The 23,695-nt window shown below is 38.2% G+C and overlaps 1 protein-coding gene across 2 annotated transcripts; it reads right to left on the reverse strand.

Moving 5' to 3' along the window:
* Nucleotides 1-655: 655 nt before the first annotated feature.
* Nucleotides 656-22,031, reverse strand: LOC139742485 (max dimerization protein 1-like). Of its 2 annotated transcripts, none has more exons than XM_071653023.1 (6): nt 21,784-22,031; nt 21,510-21,585; nt 20,038-20,070; nt 15,067-15,181; nt 10,236-10,395; nt 656-6,745 (listed from the first exon to the last, which is right to left on the reverse strand). In XM_071653023.1, exons 1-6 carry the CDS (start codon nt 21,854-21,856, stop codon nt 6,624-6,626), a joined length of 579 nt encoding a protein of 192 aa, XP_071509124.1. In that variant the 5' UTR covers nt 21,857-22,031; the 3' UTR covers nt 656-6,623. The 2 variants fall into 2 exon arrangements, with proteins under 2 accessions (XP_071509124.1, XP_071509122.1); XM_071653021.1 differs by having other exon boundaries at nt 20,038-20,073.
* Nucleotides 22,032-23,695: the final 1,664 nt, after the last annotated feature.

Below are 23,695 nucleotides of genomic sequence, written 5' to 3' on the forward strand. Positions count from 1 at the left end.
CCATGAACAAACTTGAAACAACTGTCATCAGTATACTGACTCATTGTATTAACTTAGCTCAATCACTTCTGATTCTAGAGAAAGATTCCTTACTGGGGGTGGGTTGGGCCCCCTGGGAACCCCCAGGTGGGGCATGGTGCCCGTCTATCCCCCTAGGGATGCTACCTTCCAAGTTTGGGGAAAATTCATCGTGGGGTTTTCAAGAAAAAGATGACAATTTACAATTTAGGCCCCAATTTAGGCCCCAGGTGGGGCATGGTGCCTATTTCATGTACCGGTAGTTCAGATTCTGGGGATGCTACCTGCCAAGTTTGGTGAAAATTCATCATGCATTCTTAAGAAAAAGATGAAAATGTACAATGGTTATTTGGGCCCATTAGGACCCCTCCCCTGGGTCCCAAGGGGGGCACCTCTGATTCCGCCATGAACAAACTTGAAACTATAATCATCAATGTACTAACACATGGTATAAACTTAGCTCTATCACTTCTGGTTCTAAAGAAGATTTTTTTTTAAGATTCCTTAATTTGGGGGGGGGGGGGGGGTTGACCCCTCTGTGGGCCCCCAGGTAGGGTATGGTGCCCACTTGAACAAATTGAGATCCTATCCCCCTAAGGATGCTACCTGCCAAGTTTGGTGAAAATCGGTCCCGGGGTTCTCAAGAGGATGAAAATGTAAAAATTTTACGGACGACGCACGGTGGGACTCACCTTCTACTCCGACTGCTTTGTTTTACTTTGTTTTTGGATGTCTTTGTGATTCCAAAACCGATTTTCATCAAATAAACTTTGAATTCCTCTAAGAATGGTATGCTCTGTACTTGTATATCACAAGTGGTTTCTTGATATCTCGCAGAAAGTTAAAAGCCCGTTTCTCATCTTCACCAATACATTGTACAGTAGTATAGGTACCATCCCTTAAGTTTTGCTGTCCAAAAAGTTCATTACAGACGGACGGACAACCCGAAAACATCATGCCTCCGCCACGAAGTGTCGCCAGAGGGGGAAAAAAAATGAAATTAGTGGTAAGTGCAAGGGATATAAAATGTCTAAAATTACATATAATGACGTTCCAAGTCTGAAATTCCGACATGCCAGCTAACCTTGTATATGATGCAGAAAATCAATTTATCAGTACCAAGCGTACTGGAGTCAAAAGGCAAGAATCGTATTTGGTACAGCGTCCTCCTCTTGATGAACTGTACTACATGTACCTCATTTATCTTGCATAAAATTAATACACTATAGGGCCTACATGTATCAGAGTGGAAAGGAACAAGGGACAATAGGGTACTCCAGTGTACATGTACTCCCGTTCTAGAGGCAGTTCTGCGATATGTTGCGTTTTTACAAGTAAATGTAAACGGAAAAATAATGTATGTTTCCTTTCTTCCCGCTCCCAGTGTATTTGGTAATACATACATTGTACTCATTGTTTTAAGATACAAGTGTAGTACATGTAGTACATAACTTCCTAACTTTTCGTCTACAGCACCATAATTTCCAACAGATTCAAAAAATATGAATGCTACATAATAACATATGTTCATGTAGTTTTCACTAAAGAAAACGCACACAGTAAACTGGACATAGAAAAACTATGTATCTGTTTTGTGGAAATAGAACTTTTTATTTTAATTATTGTATTGTACACTCAATGCCATACAAGAATGATAACCATACAAGCAAAGATCTACAAATAGTTTCTAAAGTGTTATATAATGTAGACATATACAATTTGGTAACATACAGAAAAGGCAGTATATACAATTTTTTTTCAAAAAACAACAACAAAACAAAACAAAACAAAAGTACAAGTATTCTGCTCATTCCTATGGCTCACTCGATATACATATAGTGGAAACAAAACGTCTGAAAAAACAACGAATAGCCTTTGTTTGAATTACTTTTTTTGTTATAAACTCAACATCTCTATAAAAGCTGTACTACATTGTATAGCATCTTCCATGTAGACTTTAGTTTTTCCTTCTGAGGCAAGTAAACACCTGGGGTAACTCTCTTGTGAAGTAAGGTAGAAGAGTACTACATGTACATGTACATGTTTACTCCACAAAAAAAAAATAACAACACACAAAATTACTACACAAATAAACACTTAAATAAAAGCACAAAATTGTGGAAAAATCTAAATGTTTTGAATGCAGCAATATGCAAACAGAATATCAGTTCACAGTTATCAGAACACATCCATAGCAAATTACATTGACTGGACACATTCATAATCACACATTTGCAAACACACACAAATTTACACATCTAGACACTCTTAATAAGCTTTCAGGGTACATGTATCAGATTATCAACACGTAGAGTTAGCTACTCTAAATTGGAAGGTTGCCCTCAAATTATTTCTAAATGCAGCTACACAGAAAAACCTAGATATCAAGTCACCTGCCTTTAACACTTTTGTGGAGACATGCGATATTGAAGTTGAATTTCTTGTAATCCACATGTTAGACAGAAAGATCTCCAAAAGTCTTTTAAAACTTCTCAAAATTGCTCTTCTCTTAATCCAACAGTCAATAAAAAAATAACACAGTCCTCACATTTAAAGGAACCACCATGAGCATTTTATGTCATGTCAACTCAAAGGACCAAGTACTATAAAAATCCCTGCACGCCATAAAATTGTAGTACAAAGATAATCTGCCATGCAATGGCAAAGTGTGATTAAATGTGAGATAATGCACCTTACTTGTTAGGGAGAAACACACATGGAAATAAGATACGACTGTTACACTAGACAGCATAGTCAGCATAGTCTTGCATATCAACTTCCACCTCTAACACTACACACGTACTACATTAACAGTACACGCTATTCAGACTGTCATCTGAAGAGCTTTGTGTGTGAACAATTTACATTGGCGCTGCATCTGTATTCGATAACACCCCGCCCTAAAGAGCATGTACATACGCAGAATATCATGTTATACAGTACACACTGTCCAAGCAGCACTTTGTGTTGGTATGTAAAGATGTGTGAGCAGCATCTCAGAAAAAAAAAAGAGTGTTTTCTAAAATAAAGTAAATAAAGTGTCACAATCTCAGAGTTTCTGGTGAAAAAAACAAACAAAACAGCTCTGAATCTTATTTTCATTGTGAGGTCATGTAGAACTTGTGATAGGCATTTCATCTATTCCTCCTACATGCTCACGCACCTTAACTTTGTGTGCATCCTCAAAAAATATTTCTAATCCATGGAAAGGAGAAAAAAACAAAACAAAAGAGGGGGCCTTCGGGGCCAGAGGTATAAAAACGTGATCGGGAGTAGTGTCTGGGAAATTAAGTACATTGTACTAAAGACTGAATGATGTTTGATTCTAAGGAGCATGGTTATAAATTGTATAACCATGCTCCCAAGAATCAAACCGATGTTATCAACAATATAAACTGTATTTCTAGCAAGTATACCTTTCTACTAAATCTTGTCTTATCTATTTGAATAACACAGGGCTTTCGAACATGTATTGCACAATCAAGTACCACAATGGTTATGCAAGTTCAAGTTTGCTCCAGACTGGATGGCATATCTAAACATTGGTTAAGTTATCCTTAACAAAGGGAGGGTTCCTTTTTGTGTACATGTGTCATGGACCTACAATGTACATGGCTCAGCAAGGTACTAAAATACATGAAGCCACTTTACGAGAGTATCAATATTCACGCAACACCTCATGGCAAAATTGAAACAATGCTTTTAATTGTACGAGGGGCAAACATCAATTTAATTTATTTCACAGAATTAAAAATTGAAACAATGCTTTTAATTGCACGAGGGTCAAACATCAAGTTTATTTATTTCACAGAATAGCTGCCTTTAAGAATATCCTTGAGCACAACACAATCCTACGTTCATATCCTAAAAATCTGAAAAGGATATGAGCCTGCTATATCCTGAACTATAACACAGATTGAGATTACAAGTTCTCAGGAAGAAAGAAAATGGGTTGAAAAGGATTTACATGGCCTGCAAGCAAATAATACAAATGGATTTCATTGTACTTCAGGTACAAGTCAGGTAAACAAAATTGAACACCTTCAGAATTTTAACACTCTTCAAAAATTAATCACTTGCAAGCTCAGTGACTCTGTCGTTGCTACAACGCATTATGGCTGTCTGAAAAGCACGCTGGAAATATAGACTGAACATTTAACATTTAGAGATTACACTTTACTGGGGTAGGGGGACGTGACTGCAATATTAACATGAAAACTGCCATAACAGGGATATAATTTTCCTGGTACAATAGCATCACGATTTGCTATGCATTTCTACACCATTGCTTCACACAGTATTATGTGTGTGTGTGTGTGTGTGTGTGTGTGTAGCAGTTTTCTTTAGAAGTGTACAGGATACCATTTGAAATACTGTTCATCAGAGATGATATTGTGAATCAAATTTGAGTTGGAAATTATTCCCTGCACATACAACTGTATCAACTGTTTGTCCTTAACTTTTCCTGTGGTAACACAAATTGAAAATGCCTGTTATATATGGACAGAATTGACAAAAATTATTCCCAAGCATTATGCAGAAAGATTTCTACACCTCTCTCATCTAAGATACGATGAAACAACCGTTAGGATAGGGTAGCATTAAATCATAGACTTGAACATAAACAGAGACAACCTCTGCACACACATATAAATATATATATATATATCTTTAAAAAAAACCAATATAATTTTGACGAGATCAAAAGAAGCATTTCTTCTTACCAGCACAGTGCAAGGGTGGAATAGCTGCAAAAATCACTTAAAAAGCTCCCTTCATCCCAGCAGATATTGTCATGAATGAAATAGACAAGTGAATAAATTTACTCAAATCATGTTGTCTTGAATAAAAATATGACATACAAAATGGTCACTTAAATCAGTGACAATATCGGGAGAGGAAATCAACTGACCTTGAATTTTGCAGGGGAAATGCATGATTATTCACCTGTTCATATTGCGCCTTTAATCTCAGTCTGCTGTTTTCATTACAGCAAGATAACTTACCAAGGCCATGAACTTCCATTGAATCACAGCTAAAGACAATAAAAGTTTTATGTGCAATACAGCTAATTAACTGACCAGCAGTGTGCACAAATGGAAGCTTGGATGTCTAGTGGAGCCAGATGGTGATCTCTATCTGGCAAGTTACTTCAGCAATGGTACATCATGCCCAACTGTGAATGAGCTGCTGAAACAGTCCCATGTGTTAAATGATCCTATAATATCAAATTCTCATGGTTTGGGTGGATGGGAAATCAAAATCAGCTCTGATCCAGAGTAGTGTCAGAAAAGGGCAAGTGAAAATTAGAATCAAGGAAGAATTTGATGCCATTCCCTTGCAGTGTATCAAAAAATAAAATGCACCATATTTGTGTTCCATTATTCTTACATTTTCACCACATCACATATCTTATATCTGCCTCAGAACACATTTCCTATCATATTGTGTGGGAAAGCATCTGTGTAGAGGTCTGGTCAATTGACTCTTCTTTTTTTTCATTCAGGTGTGTATCAAAGTCATGATGTGATGCTTTAGAAGCTATCCTAGACAGGATCACGTCCCTCCTTCATCAGAGACTAGCAAAATACAGGAGAAAGAAACTGCCTCAATACAACTGTATGACATTGGGTTTTTTCCCCAAGTTAATGTACAAATCGTACATACCTTCAAAGATATTTTCTTGCATACTCTTTGATACATTAACCTTAAATTGCAGGCTAGACACATGAATCATTGTTCTGTACCACATCACTCTGACCTGCATACCAGGCCAGTATAAATGTTGTTCTTGGGGCTCTGGTTCATTGAAAGTGAAACTTGCAGGTTGCAGCATTCAGTTGTATGTTAAGATATCCATCACCAACTTTTGAGGCTTTTAGAAATGCAGCAATTGAAGGTTTTATGAGCACATACAAAGTACAGATATACTTTATCATGGAAAAAAAAAAGTTTTGTAGACAGGTTTAATACTGAAAATTTTCTTTCACACACATTTTATCCAGTTTTGTTTCCCTTTTAAGCACTCAGTGTATGAATTCTCATGCACTGACATATCTTGTGAACACCCAAAGTTCTGATACTAAGAGGAGACAACCTAATACAACAGCTGAATTAAGGGTGACCAGTGGTGGTGATTATCTTCGCAGAGATGTCTTCTATCCTGTCCGAAGCTGATCGCAGAATGAAAGCTCTGTATGGTGAATATACAATTCTTCTACAACAAAAATAGTACAATTGAGGTACTGATTGGAATTGATAATATGTGCAGTGTTAACTGCCTATCTTGGGAATAGAATGTGCATTCTTATATTTAACACAACCACCTGTTCTCAAATTCTATATACATAAATATTTGTAATTTAAAAAGAGTGACATTATCTTGCTTCTCCGTTGAGTAATTCTATTTTGTATTCCTGAATTGATAAATTTATTGGCACTTGAATATTTCATTTTGTTTTTACTGGTATCTTCATGACTTCTGATGATGTTGGCTGCTTGGCTCAACTGTTCACATCCTGGCCTGTTTGTGTCACACAAACTTCTAGTTTTCATGAATTCAGCATCATACAAAGGATCAAATAACACCTGGGAATCCCTGAAAGCTATAAATCAGTGATGACAATTTCTTTGGTGCTAACTGCAAGCCCGCCATCGCTGCTGTTCACGTCTGACCCAATACTCCTGTTGTCACTGTCACTGTTGTACCCAATAACATCGACATCATCTGCAACAAAAGGAGGAGAATCACAACAGGAATTCATGTCAATATCATGCACAAACATGCAGGATTCTCATCATTATGCAACGTGCCATGTTGATAAAATAACGAGGGAGGTTTCAACAAACATGAAGAATCGGCGAGTGCAGAAAGAATGAAGGATGAAATACTCAGTTAAAGTTGGACCATACATGTACATCTGTTTTTGAAAAATGTAATGATTATTGAACTTTGTATTAATCCCACATACAGCCCTCTTGTTGTAACAACCATTGCCACTTAGTAATGCCACATAAGTGCAATATACATAGGACATTAACAAATTCCCCCCCCCCCCAACATACATTCAACATACTGTAGTTTTTTGAAAAGGCAAAGGGAATACATGTATTTCCTTTACATTGAAATATTATGAGAATGTGTCCCTTACATAGAAAATAAATGTGTAAAAAGTTGTGAAATTATTTGAATAGTTGGGTTTCGTATCTTCTATAAATTTCTCCACGACTTATTGACATGTCTTTCCTCAGTAATATTACAACTAACATAACAGGGTTACTGCAAAGTACCTGCTTATTCCTACGTAAATTATCACATCTGAACACAGTTGTATGCGACCCTGGATAATACTACATTCTGTAGATTGTTTATTCTACAATTTTATTATAACTATTTGGGTCAATCCACGTCAAATTATCCAATTTTCAGAAAAGTTGTCACCCGACCCCCTCCGATTTTCTTTAAAATCGCACCAAATGTTCCCCAAAGTGTCTGACGGAAAATCCCAAAATATTTTGCCCCAAGGTCAATTGGTTGCTAAGATACAGCCTCACATAGCAACCAATGCGCATTCCAAAGTATCAGTTAAAAGAAAATTATGCATTTTTGATTGATTGTGGTAGCATGGATATTTATGCAAAAGTGTTCATTATCTGGAAATTGAGAGAACTTTATAGTCTTTGCAAGAAAAACTGACTGTGACGCAAAATTGACTTTTCGTTAACGTGCACAAGGTCACCGAAAATGGTGTTAAATGTTAATTTTGAAAATTTTAATGCATATTTAGAGGCTAATATCTTCCACATTTCATCACCTTAGGTTCTAAAATATTATGCTGTTGAAGGCTTTGACTTGCTCAGTGATTTTGAAAAAAATCAGGGGATTCGTGGCCACTGTTTTTACGGAGAGCGCCCTCAAAGTTGACAAAAATGAAAAATGTGCCAAATTCACGGTCACGGATCACCCTTCGTCCCACCTAGGAATGGCATCAATTTTTTTGTATTGACAGACATTTACCTATATTATCTTGGGTTACCAAAGAAATTTTGCTACCGAAATGTTCAATGGTAAATTTACCCCACTGAAAATGGTCGTAAACGGCCAAATTCCCATGTAATATCACACATTGGGTTTAGAGGACATTTCAAATGCCCATTATGCTTTCAAGATGAAAAGCCCTAGCCCTGTGATATTTGCTGTAGGGGTAGTCTGTTATATATGTTTTAGTAATATTTACCATAAAAGACTTTTATTTCATAATAATGACCATGAAATTTAATCCAAAATTTGATAAAAACAATAAGTCGCTCCATTTTCCTCATTGCACTGCATGTAATATGTGTTTTGAAAGACTTTTCACAGAGCAATATTTCACGAATTATGAAAGCTGACAGCCTACCATATACATGCAGTGCAATGAGGAAAATGGAGCGACTTGTTGTTTTTATCAAATGTTGGATTAAATTTCAAGGTCATTATTATGTAATAAAAGTGTTTTATGGTAAATATTACTAAAATATATATAACAGACTACCCCTACATCAAATATCACAGGGCTAGGGCTATTCATCTTGAAAGCATGGGCATTTGAAATGTCCTCTAAACCCAATGTGTGATATTACATGGGAATTTGGCCGTTTACGACCATTTTCAGTGGGGTAAATTTACCATTGAACATTTCGGTAGCAAAATTTCTTTGGTAACCCAAGATAATATAGGTAAATGTCTATCAATACAAAAAAACTGATGCCATTCCTAGGTGGGACGAAGGGTGATCCGTGACCTTGAATTTGGCATCTTTTTAATTTTTGTCGACTTTGAGGGCGCTCTCCGTAAAAAAGGTGGGCACGCATCCGCTGATTTTTTTCAAAATTACTGAGCAAGTCAAAGCCTTCAACAGCATAATATTTTAGAACCTAAGGTGATGAAATGTGGAAGATATTAGCCTCTAAATATGCATTAAAATTTTCAAAATTAACATTTAACACCATTATCGGCGACCTCATGCACGTTAACGAAAAGTCAATTTCGCGTCACAGTCAGTTTTTCTTGCAAAGACTATAAAGTTTTCTCAATTTCCAGATAATGAACACTTTTGCATAAATATCCATGCTACCACAATCAATCAAAAATGCATAATTTTCTTTCAACTGATATTTTGGAATGCGCATTGGTTGCTATGTGAGGCTGTATCTTAGCAACCAATTGACCTTGGGGCAAAATATTTTGGGATTTTCCGTCAGACACTTTGGGGAACATTTGGTGCGATTTTAAAGAAAATCGGAGAGGGTCGGGTGACAAGCACTGGATGATTTGACGTGGATTGACCCACTTACCACTTTGTTTATTTAATCATACTTGTTTCAGTGCCACTATCACTGGATTAGAAGACTGAGGTGGTACCACAGTTTGTGATGTCACATGCGTAAATATTAGAATACCACAAAATAATTTCATCCTTTTTTTTTCCTTTTTAAAGTACATATTCCCTAGTAATCCCTAGACTTGTTAGTGACATACATACATGTATGTTAAGGGCAATATAATTCCCCCAGCCTTTTGAAAGAGGCAAGTTACTTGTAAGTATTATTGTACGTGTATTATGCTAGATAAGTGTGACAATATTTTGACTTTTTAAAATACTTTCTTTATATTGTCTTATGCATACATGTGACATCACAAACTGTAGTAGTCTTCTCATCCAGTGATGGTGTCAATGAAACTTCAGAAACTCATAACTTTTGGATTGATTGTCCAATTTTCCTAAAACTGCTCATATCACAATATTCATGCCATCCACACATATATTCAAGGTAACATGTCCTTTAAAGTTGGTTGCAATCATACTTCAGAAGTGCGTGTCGTTAATCATTTAGAGATAATGCTCAGGTTACCTTGAACTTGTTCAGGGCATCATTTGCAATATCTACTGTGACTCCAAGTAATGTTGATAGAGCAGTTTCATGTATGACATGCTATAATCTGCAGGAATGCTGTCATGAGGGGGATGATATTTGGGTCAACTTTTTTAATTGTCAAGCAATTTCTCATTCCTACTAACAAAGTTTGTAGTTCCTGTAGAGCTTGTCTTTGAAATTGAGTTGTCCAGATCACTTTCTCCACTAAAATATCACTGTCTATTAAATTGAAGGTCCTTCACGAAAATACAGCAGAATACCACACCCTGGCTAAATGAAAAGTCTCATCCATATAATACCTTTTTCTGAATCATCAGAAGCTAGGGAGCTTCCGGTGCTGTCTTGGCGCTGTCGATGCAGGGTGGACTGAAGGTGATTTAGTCTCCTCCGAAGGAAGCGCTGTTCTCTGCATAGTTGGTCTTTGTGTAAGGCATACCGAGACTCTTTTTCTTCAAGAGCCTGTTGAGATAGCAATATTATGCAAGAAAGTGCTGACACATTTCTCTTACTGTAATATTAAGGCAGATTCTTGCTAATATAAGTGTGTGTGTGATCAACAACGCAAATGGCAGATGTGCTCAAGTAATTCTGCAAACTCCTATAGATGTGTAATACACAGACTGTGCAATTGCTCGCTCAGCTGTGGCCAGCCGGCTCACGATAACACCTCAGTATGTGTAATGGCCATGCCTATAGAGGGCCAAATACACAATTCGCTTTGGGGATCTATACTACCGGTAGGCCCTCGGGAGGAATCCAAGCAGAGTTGTAAAAATTACACTTCTCCAGTGAGCATGCTCACTAAACTTTGTCACAGCAAGCTTCATGAAAAGTGGATAAAATCACCCTCTACTCTGCAACCTGCTAGCAACATTATGCACGGTTTTATCCAAAATGAAGTATAATTATACAGTGCTACAATGTACATCCTGTACAGATCTGTACATTGTAGTCAAGGCGAACAACCCTCCTCAGTCCTAACAATACAGGCTTTTAATTCCCTTCATTTCCTGGCCAAGATTAACCAGCTCCTCTCTGACAGCTCTATGTATTCCACACCTCGACCTTACTCTTACAGGGGAATGCAATCCCGTTAACACAAGCTACTCTGTGATAGGGTCCCATATTTTCGTCTCTTTCAACAGTTTCTAATGTACAGTCAAAACATAAGAAAGGGATTATGGGCATTTAAACTCAAAGGAAGCACAGTGCTAAAAAAATGCATCTTATTATTAAAAGGAAGCACAGTGCTAAAACATTCATCTTATTGTATTCTGCATGGTGCTAAATTACATTAACCAAGGAGCTCCTTGCATTAACTTACAATTACTCCACTGTAACACAGAAGAACAGTATAGTTTGCACATACTGTTAACACAATGATGGCAAGACACTTGCAAAACAATCACCTTATTTTCTGACTATCACACTCTCTAATATCAGCTTGGGTAGAGAATAAATTGCACATGAAGACAGTGATTCTCCATAACTCACACTGAAGTGCATGTACATACAATGTACATGCACACTACATTTTTGTATGAGTAGAAGCTGATGGCTTTCAATACCTGTATGACCACTAGCACCACCACCTGGAGTACCACAAACTCTGAATCTGCTCATACTCATACGATGAATTTAACAATTCAAGACTTACCAGTAAGCCTTACATGTACTATGCGTAAATGTGGAAACACAAAGACATACATGTGCAGTGGCAAGTCCAGACGGGGGCACAACGGGCACGTGCCCCCCTCCCCCCACTTAATTCTTGTTAAAACAAAAATAAAAAGACACGCCCCCTTTAATTTTGTAAAGGCGCCCCCTCTTCACAGAATTCCTAGATCCGCCCCTGCATGTGGACATACAATTGTACGTGTACGTTATTTCTACAATGTCAATAGTTACAGGGTCTGTGCAATGTACGACACAAAGCCAACTAGGTATGTACACTGTATTGTACGTATTCATTAATTAGTTGAAACCTACTTATTAGTGCATCTATGGAATGAGTCAGCCGTCTTTCTGCAACTTGTTTTTTAATTCATGATATCTTTGCATTGGTTTTATCTATTGTATCGTGTTATATCCTCGTTAATTTTCATCTTTTTCCTTTTTGGATGTACAATGTTAACAGCACTTCATTAACACAAAATCATACATGTAAGTTAATAGCATGGAAAAGGAAATTCCGGTCAATGGATTTACCCGATACCTTACTACAAGCAGAATACAATACAACTGTATGTCCATACATATTTTTGTTCATACCCCTTATACGTACAGTGTACATCTACATGTTGATGTTTTACGATTTGTATTGAAGTCCACCTTCATGTACACAACATGTGGATTGAGTGAATGCAGCAATAGCAGCAACACATCAGTGAAAATTTGGGGGATATCAGACAATCATTTCAAAAGTTATGAATTTTTAAGTATCTGGGCTTTAACTACTGAATGAGAAGACTACGACAGTGCATGATGTCAGATGCGTAGAACGATGTAAGGAAAACATAAAGAAAATTTCACAAAATTTTAATTTTTTTAGAAAGTCCACATTTCCTTGACTTGTCACTGACGTACATGTATGTTAAGGGTAATATTATTCCCCCTGCCTTCTGAAAGAGGCAAGTCTAGTGTTCTTTTATTATGCAAGAAAAGTGAAGATATGTTGAATTTTCTCTTTAATTTCTTAATATCGTTGTACACATCAACATGACAAGCTGTAGTAGTCTTCTCATCCAGCAGTGACTGAGCAGAAACTTCATTAGGTGATCCAGTATCCTCTCAGATCACCTTCTGTATCTGTACGGATTCTTTCTTCTTCTTCTTCATTTCTCCCCAAAAGTTGTGCAGAGGTTAGCTCAGAAAGTGCTATGCCTATCAAGTTCAAACTTATACCATGTATGTATCTGTCCCAAAGATGACAGATCTAGTAAAATCATAGTGATCAGTCGACCGTGACGTCACCATGACGTCATTATATGAAAACACATTCTCAATCATATCTCATTAATGGAATAGAATTTTTCTATGAAATTTACGCCATTTCAAGTCAAGCGCATTCTACTCATATTCTCAAAATTCATCTATACCTTAAAACATCAGGTATGCGCGCGTTGAAATATTTGTATGCTCCAATCGAGCTCAAAGTTTTTTTGCACACGTTTCAGACCATTTGGAGCATTTTTTGAAAAATTGAAAAAATGTCAATGGCGATAGACAGTGCAACTATGCCAAAAAAACGCCAATTTTAAATCCGATTTTACTCGTCAGGATGGACGGTGACCCCCCCATTTTCTTTACATATTCTAAAAGTTGATGAGTTGTACATGTCATTTCATGGGTTGGCGATGCTGAAAAAATTATTAAAAGATATCAAATTTCTTAATAAAATAAAAATTGCTTAAGTAAATTTTCAAAATGACATCATCAAATTTCAAGTTTATTCGAGCGTATCTCACTAATCCTTTGCCAATTTTCACCCAAATTTCAGTATGTTGTAGCTTATTTAATGTTCTTTCAAGAGTGTTATTACAAAATTTTGATTGGATGACGTAATCACCTCGTAAAAATGGAGTAAAAGTCATCTTTGACCAGTTTACATGTTATCTCTATGGGAGTGCAGTTTTTCTGGAAATGAAAATTGACATGACTATCTTTATCGAGCACAAGCTCACTTACACTACGCTGAATTTCTCCCAGATTTTAATATGTTGTAGCTGAGACTTTGGGCTATCGTAAGTGTGTCTTCCATTTTTTCATACGATGTCGTTATCACGTTAAGAAACTTGGTTGAAAGTAAAGCTTATCTTCGATGTATTGAGATGTTTCTTTCTTTCTGCAACTTTCTTTGCAATAACTCAAGAAAAACAGCCCCTATCACCCCCAAATTTTGCTCATGTTTATTTCATGTCACGTACATTATTTCATAAACTAACATTGATCAGACACCATCTTGGGTATGTAAATTAGGGTCAAAGGTCATAAATGTTTCATCCTGTATCTTAGTGAATACATGTCCTATCTCTCCCATATTTTGCACACGCAAAGACCATGTTACAAGAATCATTTCACAAAATAACCACTTTTTGCTCAGATGCCATCATGTCTGTGCAAAGTGGGGTCAAAGGTCATATGTACTTCTTTCTGTATCTTCGTTATGACGTGTTATCTCTATGGGAGTGCAGTTTTTCTGGAAATGAAAATTGACATGACTATCTATATCGAGCACTAGCTCACTTACACTACGGTGAATTTCTCCCAGATTTTAAAATGTTGTAGCTGAGACTTTGGGCTATCGTAAGTGTGTCCTCCATTTTTTCATACGATGTCGGTATCACGTTACAAAACTTGGTTGAAATTAAAGCTGATCTTCAATGTATTGAAATGTTTCTTTCTTTCTGCAACTTTCTTAGCAATAACTCAAGAAAAACAGACTCTATCACCCTCAAATTTTGCACATGTTTAGTTCATGTCACGTACATTATTTCATAAAATAACTTCTTGATCAGACACCATCTTGGGTATGTAAATTAGGGTCAAAGGTCATAAATGTTTCATTCTGTATCTTAGTGAATACATGTCCTATATCTTCCATATTTTGCACACGCAAAGACCATGTTACAAGAATCATTTTACAAAATAACCACTTTTTGCTCAGATGCCATCTTGGCTGTGCAAAGTGGGGTCAATGGTCAAATATACTTCATTCTGTATCTTCGTTATAGTGTATACGGAATTTGGTACCAAAGATGGCAGGTCTGACTCGCTTTACTAAATGAGATTCCAAACATCACACGGAAAATGTCCCTAAACACAGATGAAACCTGTATGGTCATGCCTATTTTGGGATCATAACTCAAATCATTGATTTCCGAAAAGATCGGATCACCTAATTTGTCAGTGTTGACAAATTCCAAGTCTAGTTATATTCATAACTTTTGAACATATGGTCCGATTTTCCCCAAACTTTCACTGATGTGTTCTACTAGTATTGCTGCATTTACTCAATCCAGGGGTATGAAGGTGGACTTGTCCTTTTAATAACCACAATTGTTAATCTACATTAAACTAGGAATGAATGAATACATGAATGACAAATAATTGATAATCAAAGAGACTTACCGTGATGAACTGCTTAGCATTTGTGAGGAGACCTAATGTTGTGTGGCGTGGCATGTCACCTTGTAAAGGCACCATTTCTTTCAGTCTTTCTAGGCATGTTCTCAGATGTGCCCGCCTGCACGAAGAGAAACGATATTGCATTATTAGATGAGGTAGCTAAGGTTCTTTTGATAGAGTGGCTACGAGCAGTAGAAATGTTTCACATAATGAACTGAACATACTGACAGCAAAGATAAAGTAAACAAACGAATATAAACATTTATATCAGCCATACAAAAATGACCACCACTAGTTTAACATCTAAGACATTAATCATAAAATATCTTTCAGGTGTGATAATGCCTGGTTGTACTTCCTTTCTTCAAGTATAAATTGACCTAAAAACCTGACTTCATCAGATCTAAAGCAAATTCACTATCATGTCATTGGTCACTTTAATTTGTACTGAGTAGAATTTTCACAAAACTGGCAAGGACTCTACTCTACAGTGCACTACAACCTTTCACCCGACATGTACACCACCAGTCTTTTTATGCAATGTGCTCTTTTTCCACCCTCCCTGCCAGATGACTATAAAAGGCAGTGCACTGTACAGTACTTGCAGTTCAATGAACCTACTAGACAGACATCAGAATATTCCTCCTCATCACATTGAAGGACAGAGGAATAAGAATCATTCTTTAACAACTTCTTCATGTGTGTTCAGTCCCAATTTCCAAAGTGTGCCAGAGCAAGCCAACGCTTTATTTGGGACTAAAACACATTCTTTGCCAACTACTGTATACGCTGAATATTTGGCGAGGTTTTTTATTTTCCCAAATTTCCCAAGTAGGGTACTGTTACTAATTAAAAACACGCAAAAATATCAAATCTGATCCCAACATGAATGAGGCGTGCGCGCATACATCTGTTTCCATTCAGAAGTGTACTTCGTGATCGCGAATTTCATCACTTGCGAAAGCATCGAGAAGTCCTGATTCGTGAAAAATTAGACTCACTAGATATATGGTATGTAGGCCTACAGTATTTTGTTCACCTTTAAATCATTTCAAACAGATTTTACGGCATTACAGACAGCCTTGGTAAGGTCATTTCCCCCTTTTATCTATCCAATGGGTCAGATCATGCCTCCAGCACCTCTAAAGGGTATACACAGCAGCAAAAAAAAAAAAAATGTACATTAAAAAAACAAAAACAAACAAACAAAAACAAACTTGAGTCACACCATGAGAGATTTTTAGGCAATATCACCTCTTCCTTTAATTTGTTTGTACATGTACACCAGTTATGCTTGTTTGACAAATTTATATCAGTAGGCTAACTCAAACTGTCTCATATGACTGAATAAAAAATAACTTCATTTGAAAAATCATCATGGCTGTAGACATTAATTATGACTTTAGAATTAAAAAAAAAAAGTATGAAGAATATTGCTTTGACTTTCAAAAAAAAAGTGAAGATTTGTATGCAGGTCAATGGGAGACTTGTGAGGTGACATCAATTCATCAAATACATACGTACAAACTGTACGTGCAAGTGAATACTGATGTGCACATATTGTTACAGGCATCCCATTTCATGAAACAAGGGAAACTTAACTACTATTTTTTGCCTTGCTTTAAAGAAAATTGCCCTGCTTTAAAGAAAATTGCCCTGAATTCTGTTCATGTTTGTATGTTTACACATGCCGTTGGTATGGTGTAACATGTCAAATACAGACGTTATAAAAAAGAAAGAAAAAAAGCACACACTTTTAGTTATGAAAGATCTGCTATCTGACTGTACAACATGATTGAACATGATTTTGTGGTAAACTGAATTCATGAAGTCACAATCCAATTAACACTCCAAGCCCCAAACTCCACATGTGCCCCTTGGATGCTGAATTGTTCACCTCGCAAGTAAACTGAATTCATGAAGTCACATCCAATTAAAACTCTAAGCCCCAAACTCCACATTTGCCCCTTGTATGCTGAATTGTTCACTACGCAAGTGCTCCATAAATATTTTAGCATTACGGTATTCACACAGCAAAACTATCATTCTCTACAACAGTGTTACACTAGTGCCTAGCAACTGGCATTGGGGTTTTCTCTCTCTCTCTCTCTCTCTCTTCTTTTTAGACAAGATTATGAGAAATCCATTTTATTAGCAATTCAACAGATCAGCTGAATACATATCAAATTACAAAATATAACTGCACTAAAGGGCTTTTTACACTTGTGTTTCTTAACCTCGGACTTTCTCTGACCCAGGACTATCGTTAGTCCCGTACCAATTTTTTCAGCTTTTTACACTCGCCAATTAGTCCCGTACTATCTCTTGTCCGGGGCTAAGGAGAAAACTGACCTTTTTACACTCGTATTTCTTAGCCCCGGACTTTCCAAACCACATGAATATTCATAATTACGCTGTGTACTGTACACGTACACGCACGCACCGGCAGCACTTGATTACCTCGTTTCTGATTGGTCAGTGAGGGTCGGACTTCGTCTCCGTCGCTTAGCCCAGGATTACTTTTTTCGATCTGTTTACACTCACTTGCTTGGCACCGCAATTGCGGTGCTAACCCCTGCTATTTTGCAGGGCCAGATAGTACCGTACTATCGGTGGGGCTAGCCCACTTTGGCAAAAACGAGTGTAAACAGAAAGTGGGCTAAGGATAGTCCCGTACCAACGGTGGGGCTAAGGCCCCCCCTTAGCCCCACCGTTGGTCCGGGGCTAAGCAAAAATTTACAAGTGTAAAAAGCCCTTAAGATCTTGAAGTTTTACTTTAATTACACAGTGCTGCTTATTCACCTAGTACAGGTGTATTTTGAACAAAAAACAAAAACAAAATTTCAGCTTTAAAAGGCTTCACACCAATATATTGTAGGGAGAGTTTCTGCAGAACATTACATCCCCTAAAATAAGCTGCAAATTTTTACCCCTTTTACCATAATTTACTAAATTCCCTGTACTGCCTACCGATACTAGTGTGGGAAGAAAGGGGGGCAATTTTAACAAGTTCACAAGTACTCCTATTGCCAACGTCTGTAAGGACAAACAACCTGATTCCCTGCATTCTCCTGAGCTGCCAGGGTTTCCACACACCAACTTGGAACAGTGCCAAATCCGCCAACTCATGCCTTCCAGCTCTGCAGTATGGCACACCAGCCCCCCCCCCCCCCCCCCCCCCCCCCCCCCCATTGCAACAAAACGTGCCCAGCCATGCTCATCACCTTCATTGTCTTTTGTGCTGTACAGGGTCGGGCCAACACCGGGGAAGAGGGTCATGATTTGCATTGATAATCCCCATTCATCTACAATACGTGACAACATATGAAGGCAGGACCATGTGTCAACATTATGGCATAGCAAAGGGCTGCTTCATTTACATATCTTTCTGTGGGAAACCTTAACCTGAATGCTTCATAATAAGGTTATTGAACTTTGACCTCATCTACTTTGACAATGTTATGTACTGTACATGTAAAAGCTGTTATTTTCGCGTACAGATATTTTCGCAAATGGGGAGGTCACAAGCATTTTTGCGAGAGGTTGTTTTCTTGAACTGCAACACCGAGGCTTATTGTAAATGCGCTATTAACCTAGCGCATGGAAATATATGCGCATGTTGTTTAATTTGCGTTCCTACTGTGGTTCACGAAATTTGCAAAAAATTAAACCTCGCAAAAATAACAGCTTGTAAAGTGAAAATGTCTTAGCATTAGTGTAACACTCTTGTTTTGGATCGTTGTTGGTATAGCGTGGACTTCGTAGGCGAGTGTTACTATGCAGTTGCCACCAACTTTGGGTCTTGCATTTATAGGTTAACCACATCTCACTCAATTTGAAAATTTCTGACACTAGACACATACTGTACATACAGGGGACATGTTCAAACTTGTCTTGATTAAGCCATAACTCCTGCTGGGGGGGGGGGGGGGGGGGGCATTTCATGAAGCATTTTGTCCGACGAAGTTGTCGGACAAATTTGCTCTCAGCCAATCAGATGCAAGGATTTCAATAGCTTGTAACAGTTTGTCAGAAAAATATCTGACCAAAATGCTTCATGAAATGCCCCCCTTGACTAAGCTAAGGCTGGTCACTAAATGAAAGATGGACTGTGTGTAGCCACGTACTAGATAAGGATGCAGGCTTCAAGTTAAGTGAGTGAAGTCACATTAGACCTCACAATACTCATACTTGTAGATGGTTACAATGTACACATGTATGTGCCTTACCACTGATTGCTAACACTACCGGGTACCCTACAGGCTGCACTCGATACTCACAACAGCATCACGTTCTTTTTTATGTAAATGTTTCAATTTTTTGACTGAACAATTAATGGTAACGGCAGGCACGCACATAATGTGTCTATTGTTCAGCTCAAGTGTAACAGAAGGATGGTGTCTTAGTTGGAATATGACTGTAATGAATACATTGTCACTGATAAAAGATAATCTGGAGGATTTCTTCAGAGATGGGGCAGAAAAAAAAAAGAAAAAATATTCAAAAATATAAGATGCATATTTTCACAAAATTAAGTGATTTGGTTGTTACAGACCAAAAAGGAATCGATTGAGGTCAACATGCATATTAATATGGACTGCACAGGCCCTTTACTTACCGAGACTACTACTAGTACTAGTATTGAGTTTGTTGCTACTCTGATAACAGTAATGGTGTATTGCACAAACACAATGGGCTTCATACATATTCAGCAGTCCACTGTTTGGGTGCCCACAGAGCGTCACACACGTACACACACACACCAGCAAGAATTGGAGGGAAGCCATAACAGGCGTAACGGTCACGAGCCCATGTATGTACATGTACATGTACGCACACTATTCACATGACACCCACGTTAGTTCAGTAAACAATCGCTACATACTGTCCACACGCTACGAGTCCATAGCAGCCGACAGCGCAGCGACAGACATCATGTATACTCATAGCCAATTGAGCAAACCGAAAACTCACCTATTTTTCTCGAGTTCATTGTGCGTTGACCGACTGCTGAGAGAGAGAGAGGGAGAGAGAGTAGGGGAAATCGCAAAAAGGAAAAAAAAATTAAAATCTATCTTTAAATTGTCAAAGATCGAAAAGTGAAGTTAAACTCGTTTTTACAATCAGAACCACATGTGTGACACTAACAGATCTCGGTTATAGGTACCTTACGATATTACATTTTATTTGGCGATATCCACCGTAATAGAAGGGTTTCTACGAGTAATTCGTATCGGGAGCGTACATGTGTACCGCCAGACGGTAATATCAGAATAACTAGATACGTATATGTGTACTTAATCATTAAGATAGGTTATATAGTTCAAGAAATAAAGCGGAAGTGACTGCGGTGTAACTATTGTCTTGATATTTCGGTCGCGGTACTTGTACTTTTGTAGTTGCCCGCCCGAGAATCCCAGACCTCTACCTACTTGACCTACTATGTACTAGCTACTACGCCCATAAAAACCCAATCCTATAGCTAGTCTTTGCGCGATTGCGAGCTAGAATTCCTAAAAAGTGATACGGCCTTGTGCACTTGTACTTGTTCATCGTGAAAAGTAAAGAGATATTTTAACTAAAGACTGCTCTGATTCATCTCCACCACTACTAAAATCCAACCGAAAAAAAAACACCCTAGCGATCAGCTGCTTGCATGCACGTCACTACGAAACTAGCGCAGCTATCAGCTGACTTAGCGCGCAATTCGTTCCTGTGTCCGTTAGAGATCGACCGCTCGTTTTGCACAGTTAGGCTACGCACATAATATCCATATATATGCATACACGTATTCACTGGCGAGCTGTGCCATCGCTGGTTCTGAAGTCGAATGCCCATGAACTGTGACAACAAACCTCTTGAAATTTTAGTGTAAGAACGCCATACCATTTGTCATTTCAGAACAACGCAACAACGACGACAGAACTAAAGCGATAACGATGGCACTGCGCCTTCGCCACAACGGACAAGTCCTTGTGACGCGCAATTTGACCTGGCAGTGGCACAGAGACTTGCTACACACACACGGGATCATATACCAAAGTTATTTTGTCTTGACCTTGTCATACGTACGTCAGTGTATGGGCCAAACTATAGACATCGTCGGCATAATCGTGCACATATACAACCACAATAACAGGAGTCAAAAAGACAAATATTTCATTTTTATTCAGTGCCTATGCGGCATGCCCTAGACCTCTACGTCATGTCAGAAGAAATCGTCAAAGTAAGATAGGAATATTATTAGGATAATGCTCCACGAATTGACAAGATCAAAGCGGACAAAATTTCACGTTATTTTGGCTTATTAGATCATTTCATTTGTAAACAAATGGGAACGTAGGATAACCCTACTGCCGTACTGGAAATCCACAAGCACACGTATTACGTTAATACTAGTCTACGGTCTAACTTTACTATTGTTGGAAGCAACTGCCCCGTCTTACCTGCTGGAATTCAGCCTTTTTACCCGTGGTTTCCTCTTACTTGCTTCATGTGAGTATGGCGATGCATAACCATGTTCTGGAAAGAGAATAATGGAAGAAGCAGTTCAAACCGAGGTAGAGATGATACTCATTTCGAATAGGCTAGATCTAAGAGTTAGTAGATGGATCTCTGCACGTGTGAACTGTCAAACGTTCATCATCCATCTACTAACGTTATATCCGACTCCGGCAGATCTACACGACAGCTACACATAATTAATCATGTTCATTTTACCTCTTTCTCTCCTCTCTAGAAATTCAGCGGCTTGGAGAAGCTGCTCAATATTCATAAAAGAAACAGCTTCCATGATGTTCACGGATGTTAATATCCAACTTATAATCAAAATATCACAGAAAGATCTCCGCCTTGATCCACAGTGCTACTTTGTTTTTCTCAGTCAGCTTCTAGTATGCTATGCATGCTAGGTACTAGTATAAGGGCGCAAGTGTCACTTGCCAGCAATGTTGTGCACAAACTAGAATACGCTCGCGTATATAGTGAGTCAACCCTTATGATCACGATCGCACGTTCCTGCCTGCTTGTTTCTGTGCAAACGCAGATGACAGGGTCAGAATGCAAACAAACTAGTCACGTGCTTATTCAGACACTTATCATTGGTCGAACTAACCCAGGTTACGGAAGATATTTTTAGCTACCCAATCAAAGCCATTCTTCACTTCGAGTGAACGGCCATGTGTAACACACGTGGGTACACCACGCCCAATTTTCGGCTCAAAACATCAACAAACCAAACGTGCCTCAACGTGAAAGGCATACTAGTGCTAGTAGCAGCTATGAATACTACACACAAGGTACTAAGTAGTGTGATACAGTCTTACAGCGTGTAACATAACATTGTGAGCGTATGCCGCCGTTTCTCTCGGTCAGATACTAGTACATGTACTACTAGAATATCGAGGTACTAGTATTCGTTTTGGGGTTTTTTTTCCAACCAGGAGAATACCAGTAGGTGGTTAGGTTTGATAAACATCTCACCGAATATTATTTATACTAGTGAATTAAAGTACAAAAGTGTGTGTGTGTGGATATGCTACGAGAAATGCATTTGTAGAAAACAAAACTGTATTAATTGCGAGAAGGTAAGAAAACGGACAGTCAATATGGTTAGTTGGGTATAATATGACAAAACAGTATTAGGGCCTACACCCTGTATGATTGTGCTGGCAGTCACCTTAGAAACATACCTTGATTAACGGTATACTCGTTGCAGATTTAGATGGTCGGCACATTCGCGAAAAGGGACAGAACCCTCGATTTTACATCAGACTAGTTAATATGTTCGTAAAACTCTAGCATAACGATACACCAGGCACTGCGATACACCTACATTATGCTGGGACATTTGACACGATTTAGCCGGACAGACATGCATCTGAAACTACCCAAAATTATTGTATGGGCGATTTCCATCTCAATGTTACATAGCAGACTACTAAGTATCAACAGCTACTGTGTGGTCAAGATGTTGCAGTACGTTACAACAAATGCTACTGCTACTTTGTAGCTTTGTGGGCGACCACTTTGAAGAGACGGCAGTTCGTCCCTCGTCTACGACTCAATGGTCATCCTGTCAATGGCCATAGTCATGGAGCTTGTGGGAGAGGCACTGTCCAAGAGCTACGTACTGTACCACACTCGTACCATGCCAACAGGTAGAGTCAATCCAGGGGCCCGTTGCATAAAACTTACCATTGAATTTCAATGGTAACTACCGTCAAAATTAGGCGTCACAGCCAATCGCAGCATCAAGGATTATAAAATTTACCGCTAATTTGAAGACTTACCGCTAGAAAGGAGCGGTAAGTCCAGCGGTAAGGGTTTTATGCAACAGGGCCCTGCTTTGCGTGTAGTATGGTTACCGAAAGTACACTTACGAGAAATATTTTCACCGGTGATTACAGGAATGATCATAATGTGTGTTGACGTCGAAGAATATAGCCAGCGTGATCTAGCATAATTATATATGAACAATGGATAGGCGGTTCACCCTTTGATACCCAGTGTTTTGCGCAGGAGGTATTCAAACAAGGCTTCGTTTTTGTGTTTATTGTTTTTAAAGGTTGGCATCTGTTGGCAGGACCTCTGACACAATGTTAAAAGAAATTTCCCTATAAAATTTGATATG

The sequence above is a fragment of the Diadema antillarum genome, unplaced genomic scaffold (genome assembly GCF_040938485.1).
Source record: "Diadema antillarum isolate AM-2024a unplaced genomic scaffold, OU_Dant_1.0 seq00001003_RagTag, whole genome shotgun sequence".
Lineage (NCBI taxonomy): Eukaryota > Metazoa > Echinodermata > Echinoidea > Diadematoida > Diadematidae > Diadema > Diadema antillarum.

Excerpts from the sequence above, each read along its gene's own strand:
- LOC139742485 (XM_071653021.1), bottom strand. The coding sequence starts at position 21,856 with ATGGAAGCTGTTTCTTTTATGAATATTGAGCAGCTTCTCCAAGCCGCT. Across the intron at positions 15,182-20,037 it reads AATGAACTCGAGAAAAATAG|GCGGGCACATCTGAGAACAT; the intron begins GTGAGTTTTCGG and ends CTCTTCGTGCAG. Across the intron at positions 10,396-15,066 it reads ATGCTAAGCAGTTCATCACG|GCTCTTGAAGAAAAAGAGTC; the intron begins GTAAGTCTCTTT and ends CTATCTCAACAG.